The sequence below is a fragment of the Rhinopithecus bieti genome, unplaced genomic scaffold (assembly GCF_001698545.2).
Source record: "Rhinopithecus bieti isolate Rb0 unplaced genomic scaffold, ASM169854v2 scaffold_10315, whole genome shotgun sequence".
Taxonomy (NCBI): Eukaryota; Metazoa; Chordata; class Mammalia; order Primates; family Cercopithecidae; genus Rhinopithecus; species Rhinopithecus bieti.
The window spans coordinates 23549-35932 of record NW_016806560.1 but is presented as its reverse complement, the minus strand read 5'-3'; the positions used below and the strand labels follow the sequence as shown (position 1 = coordinate 35932).

Here is a 12384-nt window from a genome sequence, read left to right as displayed (position 1 = left end):
CGGCTCATGGCATGGAAAGCACATGCTTTCAGTGACAGAGTGCCCACTCAAAGACTCATTCATATCAGGCGATTCTACTGCTTTTGCTCATACCGTGTGGCAGGTAAATCAGCTTCGTGATTTGACTAATCCCTACGGACATTGATGTGCTTTCAATAGGAAATTAATATTTTTGAACTTATGCATTCACTTTTCTCCCTATACATATGCTAATTACATGTAGGTTTCTCTCTGTAATCATTTATATTCATATTCATGAATAATGTTGCCTCCTCCTTATGATTTGGCTGCTATTGAATCTCATCTGCATTATTCTCAGAAATTGAATTCATTTTGAGCTAGCATAGAAAAGAATAAATATTCTGTTAACTAGGAAACATTGACTGATCTATGACTAAAAGTTATTTTCTAGAACAACTGCAGTGTTTTGGTTTGTTTCCGTTTGTTTTAATGTCAGTGTCTGCTTGCATTCAAAGCATTCGCAGCATCTGCAAAGAAGTGGGTCTTGGCTTTTACTCTGCTCCTGGCTTCAGCTCGCTCTGTGAAGACAGCCAAGGGCAGAGAAGGCCCTTCACATTCTCAGCAGGGGACCTGGCAGAGGGGAAGATGCCAGAATCATAGAGTTCTCGGCATAAATAGTTTCAAGATCTGAATGCATTCTTTCCTAACAATTGACTGAATGGGTTTGTTCTCTCCCCTTCTTTCTCACTAGCTAACCTTGTGTTGTGTTGGCCTGTTCAATAGCATTCTTCAGGGAAGATGTTTGGAGATAGAATGGGAATTTGTCGCAGTAAACTGCATATGGGAATGTGATGTAGGGTCAGAATTAGTAAATGCTGGGAGTTTTCATGTTTAGGGTCTGCTGTTGAGATACCCAGAGATGTTTACCAAAAACAGGAGTGTTTCGGTTTGGCTAAGAATGAAAACACTCTATTTTATGGGTTTATATAAGCATTTACTTTTAAAATTTGTTCTGATGCTTGGGGTAGCTCTATTAGCATTCTTTTTTACACACTGGAGCTTGTCTGCCTCTATTATCGTTTCCTGTAATGAGATATAATAAGCTCAAGCTTTTACCTAAATATCAAGATTTATAACAGAAAATGAGAATAGGTTAAAAAATCAAAGGGATTTAGAACTTTCTGTATTTGAACGTTGGAAAATGTTAGTTTTGTGTAATGATTCTTTTTGTTTCCAAATAATTTAAAAGACTTATACATATAAACCTTGGATGGTAAACTGACTTAAAGGTTGACTGTATTTCAGACAATGTGATCCATAGGGTAAGGCTGGAAACACATCTTGTATTTTTTTTTTTTTTTTTTTTTTTCTTTTTTGAGATGAGGTCTCACTCTGTCACCCAGTTTGGAGTACAGTGGCACAATCTCAGCTCATTGCAACCTCTGCCTCCCAAGTTGAAGCGATTCCCCTGCCTCAGCCTCCTGAGTAGCTGGGACTAAAGGCACACACCACCACATCCGGCTAACTTTTTGTATTTTTTAGTAGAGACGGGGTCTCACCATATTGGCCAGGCTGGTCCCGAACTCCTGACCTTGTGATCCACCCGCCTCGGCCTCCCAGAATGCTGGAATTACAGGCGTGAACCACCGTGCCTGGCCTGTATGCCTTTATTTTAAAAGTTACTTGGATCACGGAGGAATGGTATGTTGATTATTATATAGATTCTTAGGGGTATTTCATTTTTTTGGCATGATATGAAAATTATAAACAATCATTTCTACTTTAGTCTGTTTTGAAACATTCTGATTTTCACATTCTGATTTTTTTCTCCTTGATTTCATTATATTATAGTAAAAGTAGCAAGTAATGACTAGAAAATTTGGAATATCCTGGAGTGTAGAGAAGATAATAGTCATTTGTAATGTCACAACACAGAGAATAAATTACTCTTAACATTTTATTTCCTTCTGACATTTTATCCATGCTTACAAGTATATACTTATATAAAATTGGAATCATCCTTTCTGTAAAGCTTGTATTCTGTTTAAAACATCTCACTTATGGTTACTTTGAAACTATAGAAAATGAGGTTGCAGAAATTTGTCTTTTCAAATGGAAAATGTTCCTGCTATATTATTAAATAAGAAAGCAGCATGGTTTTATCTCATTTTGGTGTAAGCAGCATAATATGCTTGATTTATCACTCTTCATTCTTTCTTTTATGATGTATGTTCCATACTTTATGCATTTTTGCTTGTTTCTGATGTTTCTGTAATGCAACATGTGTTACTTTTTGGATTTAAATGGCATGAGCTGAAATAACCCAACAAGAACCCAACAAGAATCATCCCTGTATGTAAACTTCATGAGCAGCCTTATTATCGTCTCTGGCTGTTTTCTTAGACTCAGTTCCTAGGAGTGGAATCACTGGGTCTCGGTGTTTGAATATGCTGTATATTTTGTATACGTTGTAGTCTAGTTATATTTCTCTATGGGAAGGAGATTTACATTTGTTCTTTGCAAAGTAAAGAATATTTATTCTCACAATTTTTGCTCTTGTATCTTTCCCTTATCATGCCTTTTGCACCATTCTCTTTACCTGTCTTCCATATATTTCATATGCTCCCTATCAACCATCTGCACTCTTTCCTCTCTTCTCCCCATCTCTCAAATCCACCCGTTCAGGACAATTATCCCCATTTTTTGCCCTCTGTTACAGTCATCTGCCCTACAGCTTGCCTTTGCTGTCCTGTAGAACCATGAACCGTTTTCCCTCTGGCCTCACATACTGTGCCAAGCACTGTGCGGCTCCAAAGAAGTCACCTCCTAACTTTTAATATGCAAAAAAAAAAAAACAACAGATTCAGTTCAAAGACAGATATTTTGTGAGCTTTCATAGTTTCTCTGAATTTAGTAGCTTAAAAAAAACTAATACAAAAGTTGTTTTAAATTTTCAAGTATTTATAGTCTTTATTTTTAGAAACTGTTAGGAATAATTTTATTATAAGAAATTTAGAGACTTATATTAGAAAGCTCATTAGCTAGAGTCCAAGCATTTTCCTTACAAAAATACCTATATGTCTTTATTACAATGTCACCTTTATGGCTAAAAATCTCACAACAGCCGTATTGACTAAAATTACTTTTGCCTCAAATGCTGGGCTATTATGGCTATGAACCATAATAGTCTAGTCTCCTGAAGCATTGAAGATGAACAGAATTCATTTATAAAAAATATTCCAACCAGATGTCTGAGAATTTGGTTATAAATCAGCAATTACAAAGGAAGACAGAGGAAAGGAAGACACATTTTTATTTATATATTGAAACAATGCGTACTAAGTATTATAGATAATTGGGATAAGGGAAAGGCATTCCATTCTTATGCCTTTGGATCCTTATGGTTTACCTCCCACTTTTGAGTGAGAACATAAAATGTTTGGTTTTCCATTCCTGAGTTACTTCACGTAGAATACTAGTCTCCAATCTCATCCAGGGTGCTGTGAGTGCCATTAATTCATTCATTTTTATGGCTGAGTAGTAGTCCATTGTATATATGCCACAGTTTCTTTATCCACTAGTTGACTGATGGGCATTTGGGTTGGTTCCACATTTTTGCAATTGCGAATTGTGCTGCTATAGACATGAGTGTGCAAATATCTTTTTTGCATAATGACTTTTTTTCCTCTGGGTAGATACCTAGTAGTGGGATCGAATGGTAGTTCTACTTTTAGTTCTTTAAGGAATCTCCACACTGTTTTCCATAGTGGTTGTACTAGTTTACATTCCCACCAGCAGTGTAGAAGTGTTTCCTGTTCACCACATCCAAGCCAACATCTATTATTTTTTAATTTTTTGATTATGGCCATTTTTGCAGGAATAAGGTGGTATTGCATTATGGTTTTGAATGACACAAAGGACTCTGGGGACTTGGGGAAAGGATGAGAAGAGGGTGAGAGATAAAAGACTACAAATTGGGTGCAATGTATACTGCTTGGGTGATAGGTGCACCAAAATCTCTCAAATCATCACTAAAGAATTACTCAAGCTGGGCGTGGTGGCTCACATCTGTAATCTGGCAGTTTGGGAGGCCAAGATGGGTGGATCACCTGAGGTCAGGAGTTTGAGACCAGGCTGACCAACATGGAGAAACCCTGTCTCTACTAAAAATACAAAATTAGCCGGGCATGGTGGTGCATGCCTGTAATCCCAGCTACTCAGGAGGCTGAGTCAGGAGAATCACTTGAATCTGGGAGGCAGAGGTTGTGGTGAGCTGAGATCATGCCATTGCACTCTAGCCTGGGCAATAAGAGCAAAACTCCATCTCAAACAAACAAAAAAAGAACTTACTCATGTAACCAACCACCACCTGTTCCCCGATAACCTATGGAAATAAAACATTTTAAAAAGACAAAAAAAGAGAAAGGCATTCCAGTGTCCCAATTCCTGTAACTCAATGTCTACTATGTGTTAGGCACTAGGCTAGGAGCTTTGTGGAATAATGCAAAGACCCTGACCTTGCTGATCAGACCCTATAATCAACTTAGAGGAAAGGCAGGCAACACACAACAACAGCAAAAGGCAATGCAAGGAAGGGCTTTTGTAGTCACATTCAGCAAGTGCCTTCACATTCGGTCCAGGGAGAAAGCGAGAGAAAGGTTGGTTCCAACTGTGTTAATACATGAAGATATTTTGGAAAGGAAGTAGCTTTTAAATTTAGCCTTAGAAGCACCAATAAGACCTTGATGGAGGTGGTTAAAGTGTGCTGTACATAAAACAAATGCAAAATTGTGACCCTAAAATTGTATTAGGCATATTTGGGAAAAGCAAATAGACCTATGTGAGTGGGGCAGAAAGTTCAAATGGGAAAGTGAGAGAAAACCTGGAAGGACAGGATTAATGAAACCCATGTCATAGAAGACTTTGCAAACCTCTATGCTAGTATTTCCGAGTTTTCTATTTAGACTCATGACATCAGAATTACCTTGTGGTGTTAAAATGTAGTCTCCTGGGCCACACTTCTGATCACAATCAGAGGGCAGTACCCTGAATCTGCATTTTAACCATCTTCCTAGGAGATTCCAATGCACACTAAACTCTGAGAACATTTGCCATTGAAATAACCATCAGGGCAGTGTGGCCTAGGGGTATGAGGAAGAAAGGATTCGTCCTTTTGGAGGTCCCTCTGCCAGGGAAGTCTCAAAGGAGCATTATTTAGCTCTGTGCATTATAAATTTAGGTAAAATGACTTTTTATCTTCCAGGCTTCATTAGGGCACAGACTTGAGTCCAGTGGAGCTGCCTGGGAGCGGATCTGAGTGGGAGAATCTTCTGTCCCCCACAAGAGAGGAGAGAGCTGTTTGCAGTGTGAAGCTCATTCACCTGGCTGTCCTTCCCTCAGAATTCTTATGCCTTTAAAAACGCACAAACAAAATGCCCTCAGAGCTTCGGGAGTGAGATCTTATCACACCATCCTGTGTGGAGGACACAGTGAGGGTCCTGAGATCCCACTCATGTGAAGCTGAAAGGCAGATACTGTTTGGAAGAGGAGAGACTGAATTTTATCTTACTTTTTAAAAAGAGGTCCTGTATTCACATGCTACAAAACTCAAAATGTACACAGGGCATCCTGTGAAAAGTCTCCTCCGGACTGTCCCCAGCCATCCAAGTAGCACCTCTGTGTATTCAGGTGAAAGGGTATCTCCGTACCTGCCCAGCTTTTAAAAACGGAAATGGTAATATACTGTATGCACTGTTCTGCACCTTGCTTTTTTAAATTTCTTGTCAGAGCTTCCTCGTTCTTTTTGCAGCAGCATAGAATTCCAGTGCGTGGCTATATCATAGTAAAATTTAGTCCTCTATAGATGGAACTTGGGTTATTTCCAGTGTGTTGCTATTACAAACAATACTACAACAGGTACCTTGTAAGTATCTCCTTTTAAACGTGAGCAGTTATAGCTCTAAGGTCAAGTCCTAGAATGAGATTGTTGGGCTGGAGGATAAATAAATGTGTAATTTTTAAAGCTATTGACAGGCTCCTCCCCATAAATGTTATACCATTTTGCATTCATATGATTAATGAAAAAGAGTCCCTCTCAGTTCACCCCTACACTTCCATTAACAGAATGTTAAACCTCTGCATCTCTGTCAGCAGGGACAGGCGAGGAGTCCATTCTCTGCATGGTTTGTGTGGGAAGGTGGAGGAGGGAGCAGCTATACTGGGAACCTCGCCAGGGGTCCAGAGCCTGCTTTGCAGACAGCAGTGGCATTCAGTGGCAACAAAAGAGCCTACTAGCTTTTTAGTTTTTGTTTACGTTTCTGAAATCTATTTTGAAATTTTAATTTAAAAATTAACAGTAGAATTGACTTTATGTTTGGCATAAAGTTCCATGAATGTTAATACATGTATTGATCTGAGTGATCCCCACTAAAATAAGGAACAGTCGCATCATCCCCAAACCTCCCTCCTCCTATCCCTTTGGAGTCACAACCTCCCCCCACCCCGAAACCCCTAGGCAACTGCTGATCAATTCTCCATCACTATGGTTTTATCTTTTCGAGAATGTTATCTAAATAGAACTACACAGTGTGTATCCCTTGGAGCTTGACTTCTTCAGTTCGGCATAATTTCCTGGAGGTTTCATCCAAGCTGTTGCAAGCATCAGTAGTGTGTTGCTTTTTACTGCTGAGAAGTATCACAGTTTATTTACCCGTTCGCCCATTCAGGGCATTGGGGCTGTTTCCAGTTTGGGCTGATTATTAATAAAACTGCTATAAGCATGTACGTACCATTACTGTGGGAACATAAGTTTTAGTTTCTCCCTAGTATAATTTTCATACTTTATTATGAGTAAGCTTAGGGATATTTTCATACATTTAAGAGACATTTATATTTCCTTTTCTGTTATCTGCTCATTTCTTTTATCCATTTTCTTTTGGTGGTTGTTGATTTTATTTTAGAAAACTTGGTTTAAGGGAGATGATAGGACATCCAGATGGAAATGTTTAGCATTCAATTAAAAAATGCGGGCCTCAATTTTGAGAGAGAGGCTCAAAGAGGTGGATTTGAGAGGCACACTGATCGGGAATGGAGAGATGAAACCAGGGGGCCATGTAAACTCGAGAGAAACATGCAAGGCTTGAAGACAGAATCTGTACAAATGCCCATGTTTAGGATGTGGAAAGAGGAAGAGGTAAAGGAAGAAATCAAGAAAAAGACTTCTTAGAGGTCACAGAAGATTCGGGTTATTTTAGGGTAACATTAATAAAAGCTGAATTTTAAAGGTCTGATAAGTAAAGGGTTTAAATCCCAGAGCACAACGTCAAGAGAGAGACAGAGCATCTCTCTCCAAGAATTCCAAATAATGGGCCTACAGTTCATCCTGATTGTTGTAGCAAGGTCATAAGATTACCCCTGCACTATTCATTATGAAAGGAATTCAGTGCGTTGATTGGCCTCCTATGTCAGGTGCTTCAACTCCATAATTTCCTGGAACCTCATGGATCCCCAAGGGGAAATATGGGGCTGTTGGAAGACTTAGATGCTGAAGAAAAAGCCAATGAATGTCCAGTGAGTGGCCTTTGAGAGTGGCGTATAGCCAATGAATGTCCAGTGAGTGGCCTTTGAGAGTGGCGTATAGCCAATGTATGTCCAGTGAGTGGCCTTTGAGAGTGGCGTATAGCCAATGAATGTCCGGTGAGTGGCCTTTGAGAGTGGCGTATCATCTGAGTGCAGGAGCTTAGAAGCAGCTGCACATCAGGTTGAGAGACTGGAGGCAACATGTGTAGAAAACCCAAAGAGTTTGGCTCAATTTTGGCAACCAGGAAGCCTAAATGAAGGATTTGTTTTCCCCCAAATTAAGGCAATATCAGTGCATATTCATACACCCAAGAAAAGACACCACAGGGAGGGAGGCTGCAGAGATGGTGAAGCCTGAGGGGATAGTGGAGGGGAACTGAAGTGCGCACTGGTGAAGCCCTGGAGCCAGGTGCAGGCGGTGAGGACACTCATCTCTTCCTCTGAGAGGCAGGCAGTCTCTCTCGTCCACCCTCACTCCTCCCCCATCCACCCTCACTCCTTCCCCATCCACCCTCACTCCTCCCTCCCTCACTCCTTGTCTTTCACCCTCACTCCTCCCCCATCCACCCTCACTCCTTCCCCATCCACCCTCACTCCTCCCTCCCTCACTCCTTGTCTTTCACCCTCCACTCCTCCCATCCACCCTCACTCCTCCACTCATCCACCTCACTCCTCCCCCATCCACCCTCACTCCTCCCCATCCACCCTCACTCATCCCCACTCTTCCCCATCCACCCTTCACTCCCTTGTCTCCCACCCTCACTCCTTCCCCATCCACCCTCACTCCTTCCCCCTCACTCCTCTCCCTTCACCCTCACTCCTTCCCCATCTACCCTTAGTTCTCCCACATCCACCCTGACTCCTCCCTGCCCCTGTCCACCCTCCCCACTGCAGTCAGACAATCTTTATAAGTGAAAACCCAGTCATGTTGCTACCCAGTGAGAGCTACTTCAGAGCCTCAGGCTGCTCCCAGGATGTAGTACTCATGGCATGGGTTGGACTTTAGGGCCCTGTGTGAAGTGGCTCCTGCCTGTGTTCACTCTCTCCTCTCCAGCCCCCAGGGACCATCAAGATCCCTAGTCAGCCTCTTTCCCTCTGAAATAATGGTAACTCCCTGTCTCCTTACCAGACCGTGAGGTCCAGGACAGGTTGGGATGGTGTGTGTTTGGTTCACCTGGATCCTTTAGCACTGTGCTTGGCAAACAGTAGGTGCTCATACATGGCTACTGTATGAAGGATAGATGGATGGATATCCACTAATCTGTGAAACTTGCTGTTGCCTTAGTGATTATTTCTAAGATCTAATTCTTACCCATTGTTTATCCGAATCAGATGTCATTGTATTAGACACTAAGCAAGAGAAATAAATAATGAAGTTATTAGAAAAAGCAAGACCAAGCCTTAGAATTCTGTTATACATATAGGAAAAAAAGAATATATGGAAACATGCAAACTTAGGGAAAGTGCTTAACTCTAGGTATTGAAACTAAAAATCGATTAATTATATTGTGCAAAGAGAAGACTAAAGAAAGAGGGACATGTGGGACATCAAGGAGTTAAAGATATTTTAAGCAGGAAAGGAAGGGAGGAGGCAATGGAAGAAAGCAAGCTACTGTTCTAAAGAATGGGATTAATTAAATAAAGCATGGTACAACCGCTCAATGAAATTGTATGCACACAGTTTGAAATCCTGTCTTTGAAGGCAGGGTAGTAGTGCCAAGGCTGACGCAGAAGAATTTTGGTGCTACCACATCCAAATGTCTCCTCAAACCAACCCAAAGGAACATGTCCTCTACATAACAATGATGTGCTTGCTTTGTACATTTGGCTCCCCCAGCCGTAAGCTTCCCCCTTCAGCCAGCCTGCAGCCCAACCCCCACCTGCCAAGAAGGGATGGTGACACCTCTGTGAAGATGGTGACAGTATTTGTGATATAAGTGTCAAAATACTAGATTTATATAAGTTTGAAAGACAATGAGATTACAGTTATTCATTAAGAAAACAAATACAGAATTTATTCCAAAAGGTAAAAAAGGTAAAAGAAGATACGTAACATGAGTAGTATGGTTGCTGGGAGCATTTTCTCCCATTTTCACTTCAAATTTTACAACTTTACACTTTCTTTGAACATGTACTGTAAAATAAAACAATGCAAAAATTGTGTTTTAAATATCAAATTAGCCATATTTGACTCAAATTATACCTGTATACAAGGAAACACTCATTGGTTCACACTGTTCTTTTCTCTCCTTCCCAAAGGATGTGCTGGGTGGCGTCCTGATCACCGCACTCCTCATCGTCCTCACCTACCCTGCCTGGACCTTCATTGACCGCCTGGACTCAGCCAGCCCCCTCTTCCCCGTGTGTGTCATAGTTGTGCCATTCTTCCTGTGTTACAATTACCCTGTTTCTGATTACTACAGCCCAACCCGGGCGGACACCACCACCATTCTGGCTGCTGGGGCTGGAGTGACCATAGGATTCTGGATCAACCATTTCTTCCAGCTTGTATCCCAGCCGGCTGAACCTCTCCCTGTCATTCAGAACATCCCACCGCTCACCACCTACATGTTCGTTTTGGGTCTGACCAAATTTGCAGTGGGAATTGTGTTGATCCTCTTGGTTCGTCAGCTTGTACAAAACCTTTCGCTGCAAGTGCTATATTCATGGTTCAAGGTGGTCACCAGGAACAAGGAGGCCAGGCGGAGACTGGAGATTGAAGTGCCTTACAAGTTTGTTACCTACACATCTGTTGGCATCTGCGCTACAACCTTTGTGCCAATGCTGCACAGGTTTCTGGGATTACCCTGAGTCTCAGACAGTTGGAAACTAGCCCACTGGACATGAGAGCCAAGACATAGGAAAGTTATTGGTAGGCAAATCTTGACAACTTATTTTTCTTTAACAACAACAAAAAGTCATACAGCTGTCTTGCTACTACCAGATAAATGATGCTGCTGTGTGAAAGGAAAAACTATCTCATGGTGGTCATTAGTCTGTAATGGTTATGCTACAGTTGAACCCAGGCTAAAATCCATAATCTAGATCTTTAAAGGAACACCCCCACCCCGGCCCCTGCTCCTCTTTCTGTTGCATGGACTTTGGACCTAGTCATGGGCTGGCAGGAATTGTAGCCCGGCTTAGTAATAGCTATGAGCCCCACTGGGTTCAGGAGAGCCAACAGAGATGGGGTGATCTGGGAGGCTGGAGATAGAGCCTTTCTTTTCTATTACAACCTTGCCTAGCATGGTGTCTTATTTCCAAAATAGGAACCTTGGTCCAGAAGGGGTCGTACCATATAAAAGTGCATTTCTTGGACAGGGTGACTTCCTTATCGTTTATTCGGTGTTTTTTGTTTTGTTTTGTTTAAGACAGGATCTTGCTGTTTTCCAGGTTGTAGTATAGCGGCACAATCTCAGCTCACTGCAAACTCTGCCTCCCGGGCTCAAGCGATCCTCCTGCCTCAGCCTCCTGAGCAGCTGGACTATAAGCATGGACCACCATGCCCAGCTAATTTTTGTAGAGACAGTGTTTCGCCATGTTGCCCAGGCATGTCTCAAACTCCTGGGCTTAAGCAACCCACCCACCTCAGCCTCCCAAAGTGCTGGGATTATAGGCATGAGCCACTGTGCCCAGCCTCCTCCTTGTTATGATCAAATTACTGGTTGGGTGGTAAGACCACTGTGAAAGAAAGCTCACTGTGAAGAGATGAAAGGCGGAGGCAGAGCTGTGAGGTCATGGGGAAAAGCCTTCCTTATGAGGCCTGGTGTTCATGCTGAAATAGGGATCTGCTTTTCCTTGTTTCCATGGATTTTGCAGGATTCCAGGTACCATTAATACACTCTTCTGACCCACGAAACAAACTGGCTGCTCGCACCTCACCAAACAGGTTGGGGGGTTAGCCTTCAGCACAGGTGGATACATCTGTGATTCACTGAGATTCCCGCCCTCTCCTGCTTCCTAGTGGTTTGGGACAGGCCCTCTGCCCATTGTCAGCAGTGTTTTGCTTTCGTACAAACCTGGAAGGCACTGGCATCTGCCTAGGAAAGTGGATCCGTAGAAGAACAGATGAACGCAATCCTTTCTGGAGCCTGACAAAGAAGGCTTCCTTGACATTGCCTGGTCCTGACAAGGCCTCCCTGACATTACTCCTCCAATTTCACAGTTATCTTCTGTAGATCTATTTTCTCATCTACTGAATAGAATCAGGCTCCCTTTTTGTCTTCCCACCTCTTATCTCTTGGCAATTTTAAGGGTAATGAATGCAAGAACAACTTCAGTGTCTCTAGGGAAAAAAAGCCAACCAAATACAAAGCCCATTAAGTCTACTAGGGTGAGTCCTCTTAACATGGGGAGGCGATGATTATGCAAACATTAGAGTTCCCTCCTCTTCAGTTCCTAAGAATAAGGAACGGGTATCAAGAACTGTTTTTAAAGTTAATATAACTATAGTTAACAAAGTATCCATTGAGGTGTAGTGCCTGTAGGACTGAAGCCAGTGCTTTACCAGCCCCACATATCATCACCATGTGCATACTCAGAAAAAATTAGCGTCCTTAAAAGTTACAGAGGCTCTTAACGTGTTAAAACTGAAAATCACATTTTCTTTATTTCAAATATGTTCTACAGCCTTACGGTTGTGATGATATTTAGTATGTAACAGCGTTCCAATTTCTTAATATTTTTTAGCAAAACATCCTGTTTTTACTAATATTCTTCTCACATTTATTATAGTTAGAAGGCAAAGATAAGATGACCTGCCATTTGACTGCTTTTACATCAAATTCTGCCCAGTATTTGCAGCACAACTCAGGGGAAGGGCCTTAGCTTGCAGGTACTCCCAGC

At 41.8% G+C, this 12384-nt stretch overlaps 1 protein-coding gene across 1 annotated transcript in view; it reads left to right on the top strand.

Annotated features, from left to right (window-relative positions):
* SGPP2 (sphingosine-1-phosphate phosphatase 2) overlaps window positions 1–10513 on the top strand; it is a 143124-nt gene extending 132611 nt beyond the window's left edge. Inside the window, exon 5 of the mRNA XM_017876825.1 lies at window positions 9799–10513. Coding sequence (XP_017732314.1) covers window positions 9799–10350 — 552 coding nt within the window. The 3' untranslated portion in view covers window positions 10351–10513. The remainder of the gene's footprint in view (window positions 1–9798) is intronic.
* The last annotated feature ends 1871 nt before the right edge of the window (window positions 10514–12384 follow it).